General features: G+C 45.8%; 1 protein-coding gene across 1 annotated transcript in view; it reads right to left on the reverse strand.

The window, feature by feature from the left end:
• The window catches only part of IGF1R (insulin-like growth factor 1 receptor), a 270,338-nt gene that overhangs the window by 42,155 nt on the left and 205,280 nt on the right, over positions 1 to 22,903 (reverse strand). Inside the window, exons 6-11 of the mRNA XM_011969828.1 lie at positions 13,850 to 14,064; positions 11,316 to 11,442; positions 9,486 to 9,724; positions 6,634 to 6,801; positions 5,870 to 6,074; positions 315 to 603 (exon numbers count right to left, since the gene is read on the reverse strand). Coding sequence (XP_011825218.1) covers positions 315 to 603; positions 5,870 to 6,074; positions 6,634 to 6,801; positions 9,486 to 9,724; positions 11,316 to 11,442; positions 13,850 to 14,064 — 1,243 coding nt within the window. The remainder of the gene's footprint in view (positions 1 to 314; positions 604 to 5,869; positions 6,075 to 6,633; positions 6,802 to 9,485; positions 9,725 to 11,315; positions 11,443 to 13,849; positions 14,065 to 22,903) is intronic.

Genomic DNA, 22,903 nt, shown 5'->3' on the forward strand with positions numbered 1-22,903 from the left:
GCCCAAGAGGGGCAAAAGACAGTGGGAGTGCACGATGTGCACCAAGTAGCAGGTGGAGGGCGGACCATGCAGACAGCTCCCTGCTCCCAGCATGTTCCACGGAGAGACCAGGCTGGGAGTGGTGTCACTAGGAGAGCATGAGCTCTATTCCCTAGGCAGCTGGTCTACTACGCCACCTGCCAATGATCGCACGTTATTTAGCAGGCAGACCTGAGTCTAAGGGTTGTGGCCCTGGGTGTCAGACCCTTTGTCCATAAAACACATCTTCTCCACTAGGTTGTGAGGAAGGTGGCAATGGGGCCACCCGGATATACCGTACCTGCAGGCATAGTCCTTGCAAAGACGAAGTTGGAGGCGCTGCAGCCCAGTTTCTCAGCCTCGTGGTTGCAGCTGTGGATATCAATGCGGTACAATGTGAAAGGCCGAAGGTTAGAAATGACAGTTCTCTCCTTATTATCCACTCTGCTCTCAAAGAAAGGGTACTCTGTCTCTAGCTCTTCCAGATCTGTGATGTTGTAGGTGTCTGCTGCCGTGGTGTTCCTGCTTCGGCTGGACATGGTGGTGTTGGCCACTTGCATGACATCTCTCCGCTTCCTTTCAGGTCTGCAAGGAAGAGATAAATGTGGCTTTTAAGTGCTTTTACCTCTTTCGTCTTTTCTATGACTTGAGTAAGAGTAACAGAAGAATCTGAACCATGGAATAGAAGGAGCTATTCAGCCCCCTTGGATAAGAATGCATGAATAACACGGGGATGTCCTTCCTCATTATCTTGCTTTCTCTACTATGCAAGTGTCAGAATAGGCACACAAACTCTCACCCCCACCCCCTGGCTCTCAGAGTGGTTCTTCGATTTTACCTAGAGGCAAACAGTGTCTCTGCCATTCTTGGCCAGGCAGTCCTGGCTGTGTCATCAGAACACTCAAGCCATCTGGTCACAGACCTTACGGTTAAGCATTAAAGGTGGCAAACCTACCAGCTGCACTAAGATTTATTAGGGCAGGAGGGGAGAGGTGAGGTGTGTGGCAGAGGCCCCAAAGACCTGGGGCAGAGGGATATGAAAGCCTATGGTGGTGGCTCCTTGGATCTGCTCTGACTGTGGAAATAAAGATGCCTGGAGCCTAGCAACAAGCAGCTCCACGGACCTCAGGTATCTTCTTGGGTGCTTCTGCTGCAGGCCCACCCCCAACCCCAAGCATCTGTGCTTGCTACACTCTGCAGGTCCCTGAAGCCCACCCAGGCCTCCTCCCAACTCAGCAGTGAGCATCTGTGGCCTCACCAAGGTCCTGCCCACGAGAGGGCAGAGTCTTTGTCATGGATTTGAATGGGGACTGGAACAACCAAAAAGCAAAAGGGAGTGCATAAAGTCATCACAAAGAGGACATTCACACCGAAAAGGGCAGATGAGGCATGAGGGTGTGACCCTCTAATTGCTGCTTTGGTCAAATATGAAAAAATGGGCTTTGTGGCTCCCCCTAGAAACCTTAAAACAGAATCCTAATGTTTACAGGAACCAACAAAAACAAACAGAATACGAGAGGAGCACCCAGATGGAGAAAGGGCAACCCTCAGGTCAGCCACGGACCAATGGTGAGAAAACAGGGCTGAGGCCTTTGGCTGGGGTCACTGGTCTTAGGAATAGGCAAAAGGCAGGGAGTAAATGGGATGAATTCCATCTGCCCAGGGAAATGAGAAAGTCCAGAACATGGGAAGCTCATCAGTGCCATGGAGGGGAGAGAGCGGCAGCAGCAGCAGACAGGGAAAGCTCACACAGGGAACGGAGCAGCCCAGAAGCCACTTCCAGGTTCGGCCGACGCTCGGCAGGTTTCTGGCTGGTCCTTAGGCCAGAACCTGGGAAGGGGAGAGCAGGGGGCTTGGGGAAAGGGCCTCTGGCTCCCTAGTCTTCTCAGCCCATGGATTCCCCTGAGGAAAACATGGTCCTTCTTTGTGTAGTGGCACATGGGGGTCCCACCAAAGGCATAAACTGCCCAACACAGATAGGCTCATTCCAACAAGCAGAAAACCACAAGGTCAGGGCATGTACATTTGCTTTCACAATACTGGGGGAGGAAGGGTAAGGACATGAGGCTGATTATCCACAATCCTCACACTCTGCAAGCCAACCAACCAGCTAACCAAGCTTCCTGGAAGGGAAAAACACAAGAAACCACATTTACTGCCACGGAAATCTTTGTCAACACATCAACAAATTTCCAGCCCTTCCTTCAAAACCAACACAATATACACTTGTGTCTGTCAGAAGTTGCTTAGGTTTGATGCACTACAAAATAATTCTGTGTCAAAACCCCTCTCCTAGCCCGGCCACCACGTTTAACCGGGATTACATCATTAAGTATACTCAGTAGTTTACTTGTTTATCAACACCACACTTTTAGGGATTGCACAGCTCTCAATGCTGATGACATCAAGGCAGTGACAAGGGGAGGGAGGTGACACAGAACATTATCTGGAAGGCAGGAACAGAGGAAGCACAATGGCTCATACATCATTTTTTGGTAAACAACTACATTTCCAAATCGTGTGCCCAACAGCAAACATTACTGCCAACTTTCCCCGCTCCACCCCATGATACAACCTAGCCCTATTGGAAAACCTTTTACTTTCCAACATCTGTCAACATTTTAGCTAGTTAAACCAAACTATGTGATTTACAAAATAAAGACAGTAGTCAAAAGAAAGGCATTTACTGCCAAACACTGACTTCAGAAACTAGTTTTACAAACTCTAGCTTCCACTCTACTTCAAAACATACAGGATATTCTGGACAATTTATAAGGAACTAAATCTTACTTAACTGGTTTTATCCCACAAATAAATTATTCTCAGAATGAATTGAAAGAAATCAAATCCGTTTTCGGACATTTCACTTGTAAGACAGAAAGCCAGCCTTTATGATTCAATCATACTGTCAGCTGGACACTCCTTCACCCAACTCCGCCAGAACTCAGTAGGAGGCAAAAAACAAACATTAACTTCTTATAAAGTATGGCCTCTCACCATGAACAAAATATTGTCTTTATATACATCCATGGAAAGGAGAATCATAAGTTGGACTTGTCTTAGGAGAGAGAAAGGAAGGACTGGGGGAACAGATAAACACACTTCTCAAGTGGAATAAAGGAAACTTGTTTTGAACCCACCACCACCAATGCTGTGCATTAATAACATCAGTGTCAATCGCGGCTCTGCCTTCACACATCACATAATCTTGTGCTCCACATCTGATGAGGAAAAAACAGGTCCTGCCTTGTAACTACAACTGAAAGCAAGGGGCCTTTCAGCAAAATCTTTCCAAAACCTTGATTCACAACCCGAACCTCCTGCTGGTTGGTGGAACAAGACAGCAACGTAACCAATGGCCTTTGATAGAGAATAAACAAACTTCCCACCCAGCCTGCTTGGGACACTCTAAATCCATCCTTCCATGTGGCGGGCGGCAGGAGCTGCCACAAGCTGAGCCTCTGCTGGTCTAGGTGGAAAGCACCACGAGAAGCAACGCAATGGAGGAGAAGAGGAGGGAAAGAGAGTTGGTGTGTGGGAATGAGGGCCAGGTCCCAGACCGATTCTTAATTAATTAGGATGTCGGAGAAGTCACCAAACCTCATTGAGTTCCAGTTTCCACACCTCTTTGCAATCTTTCTAGTCCTCAAACTTTCTGCTTTCTAGGAACCACCAGTGATATACAGATATCCTGGATAAGAAAATGGCCTTGGGCACTGAACCTCAAGGCTCACACTCAAAGCCCTGTCACCTACCAGCAGGCAGAAGATTTCCCCAGCGGGGCAGGATGCGAGAGGCCATGAAGGGTTCGCAGGCCCTTCTCACAGCTCTGGTGTTTTTTTTTTTTCCTTGAGATGGAGTCTTGCTGTGTTGCCCACGCTGGAGTGCAATGGCACAATCTCAGCTTACTGCAACCTCCACCTCTCGGTTCAAGCGATTCTCCTGCCTCAGCTTCCCGAGTAGCTGGGATTACAGGTGCATGCCACCACGCTTGGCTAATTTTTTGTATCTTTAGTAGAGATGGGGTTTCACCATGTTGCCAGGCTGGTCTTGAACTCCTGACCTCGTGATCTGCCCACCTCAGCCTCCCCCAAAGTGCTGGGATTACAGGTGTGAGCCACCATGTCCGGCTGCTCTGGTGGTTTTAACTTCGAGACAGGAGGGAAGGGGAAGAAAGCCACCAAACAATGAAGAGGCTCACTCTCACAAGGAAATAGTGCCTCCAGTTCTAATCGGTCTTTATTTCTCACTTTACTGATTTCTCGAAGTGAAACAGCTATTTCAACCATTTTGCAAATATCAAAAAGGTCATTTGGCAGAAAAAAAAAATCACTTTAAAAACCATTTGTTGTTACAGCCTAAGAAAGTCTATAAGGGCAGAGTCATTGCAGAATAAATAGCTACTACAGGCTCCTCTCAGGGTTGGGGGCAGTGAGGGGAAGGGAACGTGCTGGGTGGGGTAGTGGCAGCAGGGGCACCGTGGGGACTGCAGGTGGGCAACTCATGGGTACCATGCTGATTTAAATCCAACTCCTTGGCCTAGTTTTCAGGCATGAGGTCGTTTCCAAAATCTGCACTATAATCTTACAGGAAGAGAGGGCCAGGGAATACCACTGTGCTTCCATCTCCTTTCCCACACTGGAAATCCTTTACTGGGCTAATCCTTTTTTGAAAGGAAAACAAAAATTGTTTAACATTTTTTATTGTGTTAAAATAAAATTTTAAAACAAAATAAATATATGTAAGACAAAAATTTGCCATTTTAATCATTTTAAGGGTACAATTCACTGGCATTAATTACATTCACAGAATGGTACAACTATCATCATCATCTATTTCCAAAAATTTTCATTACTCCAAATAGAAAATCTATCAATTATGGAATAATTCCCATTCCTCTCCACACTCTATCCCCATCCCCTGGTAAACTCAAATCTACTTTCTGTCACCAAACATTTGTCCATTCCATATATTTCACACAACATAAAATCATACACTATTTGTCTTTTTGTGTCTGGCCTTGTTTTACTTGGCACGGTGTCTTCGAGGTTCATCTGTGTTGTGACATGGATCGAAATTCCCTCCCTTTTTATGGCTGAGTAATATTCCACTGTATGGTTCGAGCCCACTTTGTTGAGCCACTCACCTGTTGATGTACACTGGGTTGTTTCCGGATTTGGCTACTATGAACATTTACTTTCTTCTGCTTTTGTACCCACTACCCAGAAACCAAGACCACAGCAAAGGAGCAGAGACCCTGGGGCAGGGGCTCTGTTGCTTTGAAAGGCAGAGTAACCACGGAATAAACAGCCACTGCAGGCTGTCTCCCTACACTGCTTCCTAAACCTACTTGTAAAGGATGCCTGTGGCACCTGGCTATGTTTTGAAGTCAGGCCCCTTCCAACAGACTCTGATGTTTTTCCCTCTTGCTTCACTCCTCCTCTGTCAGGCTGAGAGAGGTGGCAGAGAGAATTGGGAAGGGCAGAGATGGGCCCAAATCCTGGCCTTTCCTCTTACCAGGCAGCGGATTTCAGTACTCTTTGAGTTTCCCCTCCCTGCCTCTACCATAGGGTGCCCACCTGCTCTCTGTAGGGTGTTGTGGCTGAGACAGCAGCACCTGTCACATCAGCGGCCCCAGCAACCCAAGCCCTGGTCCCTGTTCCCTTCAGGGCTGACTGGCTTCCACAGGAACTCACTTCACCGAACCTGTCATCTTTTTTGGCTCCATCTCAATGGCTACTGTATCGTACCTCCCCGCTGCTGACTTACACATTACCTGGTGGGGAGAAAGGCAACAGAACCCACCTGAGCAGTGGGTTTTGCCAAGTGAAATTTCACAAGAGTTCGATACCTGGGCACAAAGATGGAGTTGTGCAGGAAATTCTCAAAGACTTTGCGGTACTCAGCCTCCTCCTTCTCGGCCTGCTTCTCAGCTTCAGTTTTGGGGCAGGCGCAGCAAGGCCCTTTCTCTCCACCACACACCTCAGTCTTCGGGTTCTCTGTGACCTCCTCAATGTCAATGGTGCCGTCGGCATACTTCCTGATGGGGATTTTGTCTTCTCGGAAAAGAAAAGCCAAAACAAGAGTGGGAATGAAAGCCACTATACATGCTTGTGAAGAAAAATAATAGCTCTCAGCACCTTTAATCAAGAAGACAGCTGGTCTTGGCCAGATGCGGTGGCACAAGGCTATAATCCCAGCACTTTGGGAGGCTTTGGCGGGGGAATCACCTGAGGTCAGAAGTTTGAGACCAGCCTGGGCAACATGGTGAAACCCATCTCTACTAAAAATATAAAAAGTAGCCAGGCATGGTGGTGCATGCCTGTAACCCCAGCTACTCGGAAGGCTGAGGAATGAGAATTGCTTGAACCTGGGAAGCAGAAATTGCAGTGACCCCTGATTGTACCACTGCACTCCAGCCTGGGCAACAGATTGAGACTCTGTCTCACCAAAAAAAAAAAAAAAAAAAGAAAAAAAAAAAGAAAAAAAAAGATAGCTGGTGTGTAATGGAGAACTACACTGTTATCTGATATGTGTAATATTAGGGCCCAGGTACATTCAAACCACAGGAATTAACAGTCACACCCTCCATCCAGGCCGCCGGTACACCTTTACCTTTGGAGCAGTAATTGTGCCGGTAAAGGTAGCCGTCCTGAGGCTGCCGCTGCCAGCGCACAATGTAGTAACTCAGGTTGCCGTTGGGCAGAGAGGGAGGGTTCCACTTCACGATTAACTGAGAAGAGGAGTTCGATGCTGAAAGAACGTCCAAGGGAATGGAAGGAACTGCAAAGGGGAACAAAGAATATTCCAGAAAATGAAATGAACTTAAGATTCAGGCTATCAGATACTCTGTGCAAGCCAACAGGAAACTGTAAGTTTGACCTGGATAAGAAAATAACAATGAACAATGAAATACAAAGTGAAAAGTGAACCTTATTTTGAAATAGTACTACTTTAAATGCCAACATTTCCCTTTATAATTTATTTCCTCAGATAATCTCGTGAAAACAAACATTACTGAATTGTAAATGGAAAAAGGCTGCGGGGGCACAAGCAGAGTTAGAAGAGACAATATGAAAATCTACAGCTAATTCAAACACCTGGTATTTCTCATTTATTACAACTGCCATTCTCCACAGTGCTGAACTCCGGCAGTTTCAACAACTGGTAAAATAGGCTGACTTGGATTTCATCTGAGATTCTGAATCTCTGATAAAAATGTCATGAAGTCAAATGCAAAGAGGGTAGTGGAAAGGGGGCTGGAGAGCCTGTGTGTGTGCAGGAGTGTGCATGCCCGTGTCACAGCTGTAAAAGGGATGGGGAAGAGGCAATGCAAAGAACACGGAAGTCTGCCATTTCCACAAGCATCCTTCAGTACAATGAGTGAGGCATGACTCTGAAAAGCAGTCTAAAACTGCAAATGCATGGAAGCCTCATTTCAAGCAAAGGACTCTGTTACCAGCAGAATGAATGCTGATTATAGGCAAAGCATAGTTATCTGATCAAGCTTTACTTATGCTGACCCCTGAACCCAAACCCAGAGCTGAAGTGTGCATAAAGATCAAATGCATCCCAGAACCACTGAAATCTCGTCCTTATTGGGTCACAAAAAAGCACCAATGTTGACGGTTTTCCAAAGCGCAGGAGACACCTTTGCTGGATATCGCTTAAGCAACATGTTTGCCTCAGCCATTTTTCAAACTCGAAAAGGGTGGACAGCTTGAGGGTGCTCCAGGTTATACAATACACACAAGGTTCTGAACATCTTTAAGGGATAATACTTTGGAAAAAGGTTATGACTAATACTAGTGTTTTCAAAGAAAACATAACCACTTGATGCTCAGCCACTTTAGGGTTTCCAAAAATAAGTACTTCAAAAACAAACAGCTCATTCCTAGATACATTCTTACGATAGGTGTCACAAAAAAGCAGAGGCAGAGGACCAAGTTCTTGTCTGTTTCTGCTGCGTGTAAGGACAGAGGACAAAACGTCGTGAACTGACTCATTTGTACAGTGCCTGGTTTCCATCTTTGTGGAAAGGAAGCAGATTTCTTGAGAATCTGTCACAATAAGCAGATATTCCTATGTTTCCCAAATGCTACAGTGAATTGCTAGGCAGGGATTACTTCCAAATTTTAAGATGAAAAACTTGCTCTGTTGCATTGAATCTCTGCTATACCAACCCACACCCAGGATCAGAAGCCTGTGCCAATTTCTTTTTAATAAGCACTTCACCCAGTGACATGACTGTGGCCACTTAACAGGGTCATGGAAATGGGGTAGGAGGGGAGGAAGAAGCAGGTGCACACAGCAAAAGGTTTTCCCCACCAGCATTTTCTTCTCATCCTCCTCTCTTGCCATTTAAACTCATTTTGTGCTTGCTTATGGGTATTTAAAAACATCTTACCCACTAAAATAATGGCTATTATCAAATAAAGTTTATCAGTGCTATAGGCTGAATGTCTGTGCTCCCCACCAAAATTCACATGTCAAAATTTGAACCCCTAGGGTGATGGAATTAGGAGGTGTGGCCTTTGGGAGGTGATTGGGTCATGGGGGTGAAGCCCTCATGAATGGAATTCAGGCCCTTCTACGAGAGGCCCTGGAGAGTGCTGCTGCATCCCTGCCACCATGCAAGGACGCAACGAAAAGACAGCCATCTATGAGCATGGAGTGGGCCCTCACTAGACACCAAGTCTGCCAGCGCCTTGATCTTGCACTTTGTGGCTTCTGGAACTGTGAGAAATACATTTCTGTTGCTTATAAGCTACCCAGGCTACGCTGTTTTTTTGTGACAGAAGCTCCAATGGACTAAAACAATCAGTGTCTTTAAAACTGAAGTGGATTTTCCTACTTCTAAACTAGCTTTTATATACTTGGAAAACATTTATGTTTGCTTTTATTGTTTCCAGATCTGGAGTTGAGAAATGAGGTGGTTTAGAACCTAAAGATAGAGGAAGGAGGAATATCATCATCAGTGAATACTTTGAATATCCACAACATACTACATCTGCAATCTTTCAACTTTTGTTGAACTCTTTGGAACTCTACAGGCTCCAGAATGAAGATGGAAAACCAGTGAGCCACATGAATTAAGTGGAACACAGATCAGCATGGTTTCAGTTCCTGGAGGATTCAACATCAAAATAAACAAGAAAGAAGGGCAGCCGAAGATGGCTGTTTCCAGGCTGGGCCTTCCAATGAAACCAGCCCAGCATTCTGGAGGACCTGGGCTCAAAGGCACAGAGCAGGAGAGAGACGATGGAAGATGGTACCGAGGCCAGAAAATGGCACGGAAGAGCCTAATGTGTTAGCAGTGGGAAAAAGAATATAACACAGTATTACGTATTGATAAGAAAGACAACAGGCATAGCTCACTGGTAACTCTACAATGACACCTTGTATAAGCAAGCCCAGTGAGCTTGTGAAGAAGCGTGGATGCTGGGGGCTTGTCTGGGCATGGATACCTGAAGCATTGGTGCGAATGTACAAGATCTCACTCTTGGCCCCACGGATATGGTCGTTCTCCACCATGGTGAGGGTCACAGCCTTGACGTAAACGGCGTACTGAGTCCAGGGCTTCAGTCCATGCAGTAAGATGCCGGGCTCCACGTCCTTGTTGGGCGGGAGGTCCACGTCCACCATGTTCCAGCTGTTGGAGCCGCAGGCATCCTGCCCATCATACTCTGTGACATTCTTAAAAGGTCTGAAAGACAATCAATCAAGTTTAGAGAAAGTTTGGGGCTCTGACATCAAAATCCTCAAAAATCTTCCCCAGAGGCCCAGCACGTCACACTCTCTTTGTTAATCAATTAGACTTTTATAGAAGAAAGAAAATGAAGCGACTGGACTCTGGGCTTCCCCAGTCGTGCACTACAGAATTGAATGCTCTGCCTCAGGAAGAACCAGTTCAACAGTTACCAGGATTCGACAGTTACTGCTCCTTAAGAACAGATGTAAATGCTATTTTTCTCTCTTCTGATTGCAGCATTTTTCCATCATTAAGAAAAAAACAAGCATAGTCGGTTAATGCAAATATCAGATATTGATAAAAGGTAACTGTTGGAGAAAAATGACTTTCCTACAGACAAACAGAAGTAGCTTCTAAAATTCAAATTGCTCATCAAAAATTCTGATGCTTAAGCATCTTATAATATTCAAATATTTAGTTTCCAGATTGCCTTAGAAACTAGCATCAAGTCCTTAGTGAAATTACCAGCTGACATTGCCAAAGCATTGGTGTGACTATCAAAGAGAATATAGTACTTTGCACAGATGCATAGTTGGGTAGATATTTTACATTTATCAGATAAAAGGACTGGACAGCTGCTGGTCACTGGCTTCTGAAACAAACATTAACAAAACCCTGTCTGCTGTCACGATGGGAGATCATGAGGGGCTCCCCTATGTATGAACCCTGAAAGCCTAGTAATCCTAAGTACCCCATTTCTCATTCATAGGACCCCAGCTCTGGCAGGAGGAAAGAGTACAAGATGCTGTCATAAGGTGCCTCTGGTTCCTGCTCTTTGGAAGCCATTCATCTGGGAAAGAGAACTATGAGATTAAGATGGGACCGAGGAATGGGGATGGCTAAGTAGACCAGGGTAGCCACATGGATACAGGAGGCAAAGGAAGGAAGAGGGAGACCAAAGAGAGCTGCAGTAGGGAGGAATAACCGTCGGCTGCTTAGATGGGTGAATGTCATGTGATTGCACAAGAAAAGCTCCCAACAGAGTCCAGGAGAAGTCACAAAAAGCTCAAGACATGAAGGTTTTTCTCTCTCCACTTTCCTTCACTTGTTTGGAAGGCTCATGACCTAGAGCAGAGGGCCACAGCTTGGGAGAGGCATACACAGAAAGAGACAGGAATAAGATGATACAAGGGAGCCATGTGCCTGCAGGGTGTTCCTAGGGTAGGGCTAGTGGGTAAGGAGGCTGAAACGATTATTTCAGTGAAGTACCCCATCATCCTTTATGAGTCTGGACTGACCTAATTCTGGAAAAAACAAGCTTTGCCTACTCTGGGTTTATTTTATTCAAACATCTCTAATCACTCACTAAAGAATGACAGGCCTCAAGCTAACACTTTCCCATTCGTGGCTGTCACTGGCTGTGACTGACATCGAGGGGACAGCCCGAGAGGGTGCATGAGGATGAAGTGGGGATGCTTGATGTGGCTCTCCCTGAAGACTCTGCTGACTCCCCATATTGAGCCAACCCACTCAAGGATCAAAAGACTGGCCTCTCCCCATTCGTAGCCCTGTCAACAGAATGGCATCACCCAAAGCAGAAACTCACGCTTCCTTGTAGTAAACGGTGAAGCTGATGAGATCCCTGTAGTCAGGGGGCCGGTACCGGTGCCAGGTTATGATGATGCGATTCTTCCACGTGGTGGTGGAGGTGAAATGCAGGACGTCACTTTCACCTGGGGCACAGAGTACATCCGTGAGTGACAGAGATTCATGTGTCTCTGAAAAGCACCTGTCTTGCTCGGCACTGCTTTCCCCTTCCCCAAAGCTGGTTATATGTGCTAAGTTCCCTGGCTGGGCTTCCTAAGTGGTTTTCTCGTTTTCCACTAAGAAATCATACATTTCACTATGCAGAGCTCCAAGGGTTCCATCCTTTGTTTTAGGTCAATCAGTTGCACTGGCTACTTGCCCAGGGACTTGGACATGAACCTGGGTTTCCTAACCTGAAAACAAAGGGCAACTTCAGTGAACAAGGTGAACTTATCTTTCTTCTCCATCCCTAAGATCCTGGCTATGAAAGGGGGCCTGGTAGGGTGAGGATGAGCCTTTAGGCTGCCCTGAATCTTCTTAGAGAGACGATGACACTTGTTCTGCAGTTGTGGATATCTGCCTGTTCCTGTACAACCACCAAACACAGGTAAGAGACCACAGGTGTGCCACAGAAAGGAACTTTTCTTGGTCTAAACTTGGTATCAAACTGGAAGGATACAGGAACTCCTGTGAGGCCTCCAGTGAGGGCTGACAAACAACGGGGGGCTGGATTAAGCAATGACAAGAAGATTTCACTTGACCAAGCCTAATGTGTTCTATGGGAAGTAGGCCTGGTTGGCAGGTATGGCAGGGAAGCTGTGCCAAGTCCCTCTCTTATTCCTTGGACCAAATTCAAAGTACGATAAGGACCAGGGAAAGACTGATGACTGCCTACCCTCATGGAGACCCAGAGCTCTCTGATGAGTTGTCCTTTTGCCCCCTTATCTGCCTGAATCCCACTACACACTCAAGAGGTGAAGCAGAGGGACTGAAGACAGTAAAAGAGCTAAGAAGTCTTTAGGGCAAAATGTGCACAACTGAGATCGGAAAATGTCACAGTTCCTGCTGAGGTGTTACTTAGAGAGGAAACCATGATTTTTTTTTCAAAAGAAAATAAATGGCTACTACATTTATGATCTGACAGGTCAGACTGGCTGACTCTAAGGAGAAAAGCACTCTGAAATGCTCTGATACATCCGATTTTACTACGGTCTGAACAGTGAGCAAGGCAGGGGCTTTGCAGGGACAGAGTGGGCAGGGGGAGGGAGGTGGCACTGGTCCTAAGCCTGCTGTTCAGCCCTAGGTCAGTCAGCATGCTTCCCTCTATGATCCCCCAGAGCAACGAGTATTGCCAGGTAAATCCAGACACCAGGAAAACAAGCCAAAGCCAAACACGTATCAGCTCTGATTTGCCTCCCCGCATGTACGTCTGTGTGCACACACGCACAAATCACCCTTAATCATACAAACTACTTTTTTTTCTAATACCCTTCCCTTATTAAAAGCCAAAGGTGAAAAGACGATTTACTTTTATAACCCTGTCCAGCCAAAGAGAGCCACACCATTCTCAGCAGCCATATTCTACACATGGTTAGATGAGAAAGGCGCTGCTGTATCTCTGATACGAGACCTTAAGTTTTATAACCAGTACAAGGCTATAATTATATTGTTCTAAATTTAAAAAGCGGTATCAACTCAGGGATGCAGGCTCACTCCATCTTTTTCACGTTGGGGTGGGAGAAACAAGGCGGCCGAGTGTAAGGGACAGGAAACCTGCAGCCCACAGCGGCTGTTCTTAGGGCAGAGCCGCCTCCACCTCACAGGCCTGTGCTTCCCTTCTGTGGGAGCGGGAGGATAGAGCTCACAGGGCTGGAGCACCCTGGCTCTTCCCTGAAAAATAATCGGACAGGGCATGGTGGCTCACACCTGTAGTTCCAGCACTGTGGGAGGCTGAGGCAGGTGGATCATTTGAGGTCAGGAGTTTGAGACCAGCCTGGCCAACATGATGAAACCCCGTCTCTACAAAAAAATACAAAAATTAGCTGGGCATGGTGGCGGGTGTCATAATCTCAGCTACCCGGGAGGCTGAGGCATGAGAATCGCTTGAACCAAGGAGGCAGAGGTTACAATGAGCCAAGATCATGCCACTGCACTCCAGCTTGGGTGACAGAGTGAGACTCCATCTCAAAAAAAAAAAAAAAAAAAAAAAAAAAAAAAAAAAAAAAAAAAAACTAACTGTGCACCTGTGTATAAAAGGACATTTAATTGTGCATTCTGTAAGCAGCACTTTAAAGTTTGAGAGAGAACCTATTTATAAGTGTTTCACACACTCACAGAGATGTACAGAATTTGTAAATATGAATAAATCACGTATCTGCCCACTACTGATTCTGAAGACATATAAGTAGCAGCAAAGCGCTAGTGAAGATGGTCTAGCGGTCCCCCATGTGAAACAAGAAAGGGCCGCAGAGGAAAGTTGCCATCACACATGGGAGGAGGGTCTGCTGTTATCATGATGGTTTGGCCCACGGTGTTTTGGGTGCTGTCACTCACAGGAGGCTCTCTCCCCGTTGTTCCTGGTGTTTATGTCCCCTTTGCTTTGGCGCCCTTTAGTCCCCGTCACTTCCTCCATGCGGTAAATTTCCGAAACACACAATTTGGGATTGAAAGCAAAGTACATTTTCCCTGCTTTGATGGTCAGGTTGCGGTGGTCCCAGTCCCATAGTTGCTGCAAGTTCTGGTTGTCGAGGACGTAGAAGGAGTAATTCCTAGAAGCATAGAAATCGATGTTATGTTATGTTAGCGCACCTGCCCTTGGCCACAGTCTTCTCTAGCCTGCTGGCCACATAACATACGTCCTCTTTGCCACCTGCTCCACAATACATTTCCTTTGCCAATAAGAGATTTAGTTATTAACACTATAGGAGAACAGATAGTTGCTGTTAACAATGGCAACAACATGATTCAAGGACAATGTATCAAAATCGATAAGATGCTAATTAATTTTATGACCTCTATTACCATCAAATAATGCTTCTTGTATCAGAGGATGTTACTAGAATCATTCCAAGAAATGCCTTTGGTTATTTTTCTCAGCCAAGTATGCACAACGTGCTTGAAAGCAATCCATGAGAGAACAGACATGCTCTGCTACCCAACCGGAACAGCTTACACATTTGCTCTAAAGTCTCCCATTATCCATGGAAGTAAATCCTGCCCATGCCCAATCGGCAGCATGATGGGATAGGAGACAGCATGTGACAGGGAGACAAACTTGTGGGGGGTCAACCCTGGGCCTTCTCCTTCCCTGATTCATCTTTCACTCTGAGAAGCCCCAGTTCCAGTCCCTGGAGGTGTGGGGGAGGAGGAAGAGCCACCAACAGGCAGTGCCCTTGGCCTCTCATCCAGGCAAGAGGACTTGGAATCCAATACAGTGGTTCTCCAAGTTTCGTGTGCACAAAGCTTGTTTGCAAAGTGGCTGGGCCCCACCCCCAGAGCTTCTGATTCAGCTGGGGTGGGCAAAGAATCTGCATTTATCACAAGTGCCAGGTGGTACTGACCCCTGCTGTGGTCCCTGGACCATACGTGGAGAACCAGCAATCTAGGAGAGGTTGAGTTCCAGTGAGGTGCTGGAGGACCAAAGCCCACCAAACCAGAAGTGGCTTCTGCCCCAGAGGGTGTACACACAAGTAGCGGATCCAACCAGCACAGGAAGCCGTTCTATCTGGCTAGCCAGGTGGCAGGACAAGTCCATCCCCAGGGAGGCAAGAAAGCAGACAGCTATGTCTTGGGTCTAGAGAAAGATCCCTGCAGTGGGCCTTTCTCTCTGGCTTCCCCAGGAAGCCAGCAGATAATGCCAGGGCTGACAGTCTGAGTTCTCTGTGCTGATGGGCCTGATCCCCATGGACCATGAATCCTTCCTCTCCTCTTCCTGCTCTGCTTCTTACTAAGTTTAGGAATCAGTGCAGTACTTTGAGTGATTTCTAAGATCCACTCACAGATCTAATGTATAAACATACAAACGAAAAAGGACCCCAGCCCTCCCTACAGAGCCAGCATAGCCAGGTCAGAACAGAACCCCTAAGCCTTCCTCTGCCCTGGAGGCTACGTGCATTGGGGATCTCTCTGCATCTGGTAAGGGTCTTCATTTACACCCAAACCAGGACCTCTAACCAGCTGGTCAATCCTCAGCCTGATTCTCATTATGGTTACAATGCTGCCGAGCAGCCCTGTGACATTTTCCTGAACATTCACAAACAGAGGTCAGACCAGGAGGGAGTTCAGAGACTGGGACCCAGGACCAGAAATGACTGCACAGTCACATGCAGGTCCCTTAGTGCTATTTGTAGCCCTATTTACTCACTCGTAGGACAATAAAGGGAATGCACAGGTGACATCTAAGCTCCCTGTCTACTTTAAGAATGCCCAGAAGGAGTCACAGAGCTGCCATGGAATCCATCCTACAAGCCTGAAGCCCAACCCTTCCCTGAGCACTGGGCTCTCTGTTCACACAAGTGCTGGGGTGGAGGTGGGAGTCCTGCCAGCACAGGGGTGCAGTGAACACACAAGTGAGTCGAAAGACAGTGCCTCTGAAGCTAAGTCAGGCTCCTCACAAGCCCATCTTTAGGCCTCTGGACACATTAGTGGCTACCAAACTGGTAGCAAAAACTTGTGAGTCAACAATTCTTCCCTTTCAGTAAGGGCTCACTCCTGAACACATAGCTATCCTGGAAAAGCCGCGTAAGACATTGTCCAAATGATCTCAGATCTAGTCAATGCAACACAAGGCGTGTTTCCCGGGGAGCAGTGCTGGGATATGGCCCAGTTGGCTCTACTGCTGCTGGGGGTAGGCCCCATCCACACCTGCTCTTTCTCACAGCCAGGTTTCAGGTGACACTGCTGGAGGTCAGAAAGGCTCCATGCAGTCATACAACTGAAGGAGGGATGGCGTGAAAATGGATGTGTCCTATCATAAGCCCATTCTTGCTCATGGAGTTTCTCCAGCTCCAAAGGAGACTCTGCAGTGATGCATGCCCAAGTGTGGGGCTGCTTCCAGGTACCTGAGTTAGTGTTACAGGACAAAATATCCCTGCTGGTGAAGAAACCTCTAGGATGCCGGTAAGGACCAATTAATCAGGCCAAACTTCCATCTACACCCAGAACGAGGCCTCTTTTAGTAAACTAATTTCACTAGCAGGGAACAGAACCACACCAAAAATACCTTCTGAACAAAACATTCTTCTCCCCATGGGAGGAAGCATAAATTATAAATCAGGAATTTGACAAATGAATGGCAGGCACACTGAAATTCTGTGTATTTGATTAATCACTTTGAAAAGCAAGATTATCTTTTTACAGTAAACACAAACATTTTTTACAATCATTGAAGAGGCTGGGAGCCAGGATACCAATATCAATAAAACCCAGGCATTACGGAGCCTGTGGAAGCTAAAGAAAAATAAAAATAAAACCCTTGTCAAAATAATAATCAAGTCATTCATGAGCTGCCTGTCAATACTGTGCTTGTTATTCCAGCCGCAGCTTGGGGCAAGGCTCCCTGCTAAATTCCTTCCATGATTAGGTGAGAATTAAGAGAGGGTAAAAGGCAGAGACCTGTCTGCACATCTTTAAAATATGCATAAAGTTATCATTGTTTCCTAAGGAAAAGACTACTTAAGTAAATAACTCAGTAAATGTGATTTCCATTGTTTCTAAGCTTACTGCCTTTACCTTCAAAGAATGCTTTTAAAAATTAGTTTTTTTTTTTCTCGAGACAGGGTCTCACTCTGTCATCCAGGTTGGAGTGCAGAGGCGCAATGACAGATCACTGCAGCCTCAACCTCCCAGGCGTAGGCTACCCTCCTACCTCAGCCTCTCAAGTAGCTGGTACCACCATGCTTGGTTAATTTCTCTTTCTTTTTTTTTTTTTTAAGAGCTGGTATCTCACTATGTTGCCCTGGCTGGTCTCAAACTCCTGGGCTCAAGCAATCCCTTGCCATGGTCTTCCAAAGTGCTGGGATTACAGGTGTGAGCCACCACACCTGACCAGTTATTTACTTTTCTTTAGCTTCCATATGCTCTGTGATATCCAGATTTTATTGATACTGGTATCCTGGTTCTCAGCCTTCTCTATGTTGTAAAAAATGTTTGTTTCTACACTTGGGTAGGCCCTGTCTCCCAATCTGTAGACCACATGGGGTGGCAACAGTTGGTTATCTTCCTGAGGACATCTTTATGTTATCTCTATCGATATTTGAGTGCTGCTTGAAGATAGCCCCAGGTACAGGGTTCAGAGCACTCCATCTGGGAATCCAAAGGTCAGGTCTGAGCCTCATCTCCAGCACTTACTGAGGAACAACTCTGGGCAAAAGATTTATTCAGCTCTCCCAGGCTGGAGTCTCTCAGTTGCAAACTGGGGGTGTCTTCCTTGCTTTTCTGGCCGAGGCCAGCTGGAAGAATTGGATGGGCTAAACATAAGAGGATACCGTGAGCTTTTAATCACCCCACAAAAGTGCAGGATGACCTGTGCTACTCTCTGAAGTGTAAAAGTCCCCTGGAACAAAGTCTCAGAACAGGAAGGTCCTGTGCCCTGATAAACGGAGCTGAACCTGAGGTCTCCAGCCTACAGAGGTAGGAAGGACAGTTTCCCCATTTCAGTACTTGCTGATATATTGAAAACAATTCTGCAATTATACAACCAATCATTCCAGTTCCTTTCTCAGAGGAGAAAACTGCCTCTTCACGGCTGTCTCTAGAGGGCATCAGAACCCAGGACACAGGCTGTCATCGGCAACACAGCCATCTGCAACTGATAGAGTAGTTGGCCTTTTTTGCCTTTCTGCAGATGCTCCCACCAATTCATCTGCAAACGGGTTGGTTTATATCCTGTCCACCCTCCCGCAAATCCAATATTTACATCAACCTTAGGGGTTCAGCAAGGGTGGGAATGTCTATCTAGGTGGAACCAGGCTCCATACAGATACTCAGAAAATGTTTCCTCTTTGTTTTGTTAGGTGTTTCTTAAAAATAGCTTTACTTCTGAAGTATAATCTACCTATCAAATATTCACCCATCAGGCCGGAAGCGGTGGCTCACGCCTGTAATCCCAGCACTTTGGGAGGCCTAGGCGGGCGGATCATGAAGTCAGGAGATCGAGACCATCCTAGCCAACATGGTGAAACCCCATCTCCACTAAAAATACAAAAAATTAGCTGGGCATGGTGGTGGGCGCCTGTAGTCCCAGCTACTTGGGAGGCTGAGGCAGGAGAATGGCGTGAACCCAGGAGGTGGAGCTTGCAGTGAGCCAAGATAGCGCCACTGCACTTCAACCTGGGCAACACAGTGAGACTCCGTTTCAAAAAAAAAAGAGAAAAAAAAAATTCACCCATCATTCCATGAGCTTCAGTAAATTTACACAACTGTCCACTACTCAGTTTCAGAACATTTCCATCACCCGAGAGTTCCCTCATTTCCATTGGTGGTCAATCTCCACCTCTTCCCCGCAGCCATCCCTGGTCTGCTTTCTGTCTCTATAGTTTTGCCTTTTCTGCAAATTACATACTAATGAGTCATACAATATGTAGCCTTTTGTGTCTGGATTTTTTCTTTTCACTTATCCTAATGTTTTAGAGGTTCACCCATGTCGTAACACGCGTCATACTTCACGTCTTTTTATTGTTGAGTAGTCAGTTGTCCTTTGTGCCACATTTTATTTATCCATTTATCTTTTTATCCATTCATCTGTTGATGAACATCTGACTGGTTTCCAGTGGGTCTTTTTCTTTAGCCTGGGGGTCAGGGGAGTCCCAGGAGGCTATTATGAGTAATACTGCTACCAAAATTCATACACAAGTCTTGTGTGGGCATGTTTTCATTTCTCTTGGGTGGATCCTGGAATTGCTGGGTCACAGGGTTGAGTGTATATTTTCCAAAAGTCCCAGGGAAATGTTAAAGAGCGGCCATGTTTCAGCCTTAGAGCTCCAAGAAGGTATTACAAAGCACTGTGTGTTGCAAAGTCAAGTGGTAGGAACAAAAGCATAGAAATGCCTATCTGCGAATGTCAATTCTTTTAACTCACCACCTTCCATCTACTTTTTCCTTCTTCTTTTCAAGGCAACAATCCTTGGTAGCACCAAAGAACGTGAAATTTTAACTCCTTAGTTACCTGATGCCATCAGGAAACAAGGTTGTCCAAACAAGGGGATTTTCCAGACAGTGAAAATATTCTCTTATTTAAGAGCTTAAAAATTAACTATTTTATAAAAATCGTGTACATGTGGATTACAAAACCTGTTTCCTTTGTAAACAGCAGAGCGGCCTTGATTTTCTTAATGTCTAAGGTCATTACTCTAGAAATACACCCTAGTGATGTCCTTGAGGAAACCATGACTATGGCTTTTGTCACTCGGTTGCAAAATCAGCTCACCCTGAGTGTGATATAGAAGTCAACAGGCTCTGAGTGAGGAATAAGAGCTCTGCTCTACGTAAAATGCTTGAATTCTCTGTTCTGGATGGCTCAGGAGACTTTTTGAGAGGGATCTCAGTGACATTTTGGAAAGTCAAGGTTGTCAGAGTTGAAGGATCTTTGTATCTCGAATTGTTCTGTTCTCCATCAAAAACAAAAGGCTACAAAACTTTCATCCTATTGAACCAAATGGAAACATTTATGTTATCATTGGCTGTAAAAGAAGTTCAAGAAGGCTGGGCGTGGTGGCTCAAGCCTGTAATCCCAGTACTTTGGGAGGCTGAGGCGGGTGGATCACAAGGTCAGGAGTTCGAGAACAGCCTGACCAACATGGTGAAAGCCCGTCTCTACTAAAAGTACAAAAATAAGCCAGGCGTGGTGGTGCATGCCAGTAATTCCAGCTACTCAGGAGGCTGAGGCAGGAGAATTGCTTGAACCCAGGAAGCAGAGGTGCAGTGAGCCGAGACAGTGCCACTACACTCCAGCCTAGGCAACAGAGCAAGATTTCACCTCAAAAAAAAAAAAAAAAAGAAAAAAGAAAAAGTTTAAGAAAATAGTGTGACACGTGTAACAACATGGATGAACCTCTAAAACATTAGGCAGCAGTGTGAGGGGAAAATACTTAGGAAAAAAACCGTCAAAGTGCTTTGTGATACGCACATGGGAAGAAATGAAGGGATAAAGCAGTGGTTTCCAATCTTTGCTCCCTGCTGAAGTGCCTAGGGATCTTTAGACAAGCACTGATTCCTGGATCCTAATCCCAAACACTCCTATTGAATTGGGGTGGGGGTGCAACTTGGACATCAGGATTTCTCAACCCCACCCCCGCCCCCACCCCCAGTGATTCCATAATGTGTAGCAAAGTTTGAGAAACACTGGGATAAAAGTTATCTTGGCTTAAACCAAAAGCATACCGAAATAAAAATTTCAGCTCTGCTAACACTCTTCTATTCGAAAGCCTTGAATATGTTCCATGGTCTACCTAAATTATAACCCTTTATACCTGGGTGCAAAACATCTTACGTAACTCTAGTACTACTCACCTCTCCAGCGTTAGTTGCCCAACAGGCCCCAGGATGCCCCAACTTGTTGCCTTTGCTCCTGCCACCCTACCTCGAATTGCCTTTCTTCACTTCAATCCTCTGCTTTCCCCAAGTTTTTCCCAAACGCCTTCAAGGCCCATCTCAAATGCCACCTTGTCAAAAGCCTGTCTGATCTTCTCAGGTATCTGGCTCTTCTCCATGCCTAGGGCACATTTCTCTCTTTCCCTTGTAACACTGTGCGAGTTCTGCTTTGCACTGCTGATGTTTATCTGTCTATCATATCCTGTCCTTCTCTTTCTCGCTCTGACTCTTCCCTTCTTGCAGAAGAAGTGAGGGCAGCCAGTGAAGGGGCCAGACCTGACTCTGTCCCTGAGTCTAAGGAGAAATGAACAGCTGAGGTGTTGGTAGTGGTCTCAACACTTGAAGCAAACAGAGCTCTTGGGGAGCTCATCATCGTGAGGACGGGCTATACCTTTGTGGTCATGTGCCAGGAAGACAGGGTGAGAGAAAAGAGCTCCCATCGAGAGGTGAAAGATTCTTAAGAGCCCTAGCTCAAAAGAGAGCCTCTTAGAAGCAGCACACAGGAATGAAAGGCTGGAGCCGGCATCCTTGTTGCTTCAGGGCTACTGGGGAGCAGCAGCAGCAGGGAAAACCCAGGGCCCACTTGCCCTCCCCTGCATCTAAAATGGTAAGAGCAGGCCAGGGGCCCAGGCTTACCTGGGAAGCCTCGCAAACGCCTGAGCATGTATCCTTAAAAGATTTTGCTGATACTTCAGGTTTTATGCAAGTTTCAGATAATGAGAAAGACATCATAAATATTCTTGCAAATAAAAATCAGGCTTTAATTTCTAGCTACATTTAAGTGCACAATACTTAGTTAACACTCCATGAAAAGGTTAATTTCCTAATAGAAATTAAACTCTCCTCTCAGCATTCACCTTTATGTCTATCATTTGCTTAGTCTAGGAAAAAAAAAAAAGGTGTATCGTTAAGCAACAGGAAAATCTGACAGCTACTAATCTGCTAAAGAAAAAAGAGCTCACAGATATCCAGGATTCCAGAAACACAAACCTACTTAGAAAAAAAAAAAAGGCGGATAAAAAATTCATTTTAAAATTTAATACAATGAACAATGATCATCACCTTAAATTGGTAGGACCTCAGCTTGCCAGGTAAGTGACTGAGGAGTCTGGGCCTGGGCGCAGTGGCAGCCTCCTTCGATTTGCAATGAGAAAGAAGTTTTTCAAGGATTGGTGTTCCCAGTGGGGAGGACACTGTGCTTTTCAAGGATGGAATGAAGAGCTGCCCGCTCTCGTTAGCTCTATCAGATGATGGAATTTTAAGAATTTAAGACTGACCAAGAGTTAGTCTGAGAAAAACAGGGAGGCTGTAAAGAAACCCTTATGCAGTAACTTTATCCAGTTGGGGCAGATAATCAGCAAGGATAACCTTTCCCATGACCTTCTCGCCTCTTTTTTTCCTAAATTATTTTCCCAAATTCTCTTTAGAAGGAATTCACTCCTTAATTGATAACTCCTTTTATTTTGAAGCATTCGCTTAAAGCCAGGCAACAGTCGTACTTAAAAGGGAGGGTTTAAAGAGAAAAGTACACATGCAAAGGTACACATAGGCTGACGGCTGGAAAGCAATTGTGCATGCAATAAGCACCAGCTTTTATCCTCCAGTGAAAAGCCCATGATTATTTTAAAACCCCTATCACAAAGCACGCCTGTGCCAAGGCAAAAATTCTATCAATAGTGCAAATCCTGTAAACTAATCAATAAAAACAATCTTGTGAATCTGGATTTCTTTATAACAAAATGAACTGCCCATGCTCCTCTGCTGCTCTCACTTCCAATATCTTAAGAGATGGAGTAGTTGTGCATAGTAGAGCACAGCATCCTGAGGCAGACGAGGGTTGTGCGAATGATTTCACAGGGAGGTGAGCACTCCAGATCAACTGGCTGTCAGTCTTGGCAGAAAAGCCCCAAGAACACCAAGTCTGCTCCAATTCTGCCGTCTCACTGGTCACAGTCAGACATGCAACCCTTGACTGACGAGGCAAAATCGAGTAAGGGGGAAAACATCTGTTTTCCAAAA

This window comes from Mandrillus leucophaeus, unplaced genomic scaffold, assembly GCF_000951045.1.
Source record: "Mandrillus leucophaeus isolate KB7577 unplaced genomic scaffold, Mleu.le_1.0 Scaffold91, whole genome shotgun sequence".
Lineage (NCBI taxonomy): Eukaryota > Metazoa > Chordata > Mammalia > Primates > Cercopithecidae > Mandrillus > Mandrillus leucophaeus.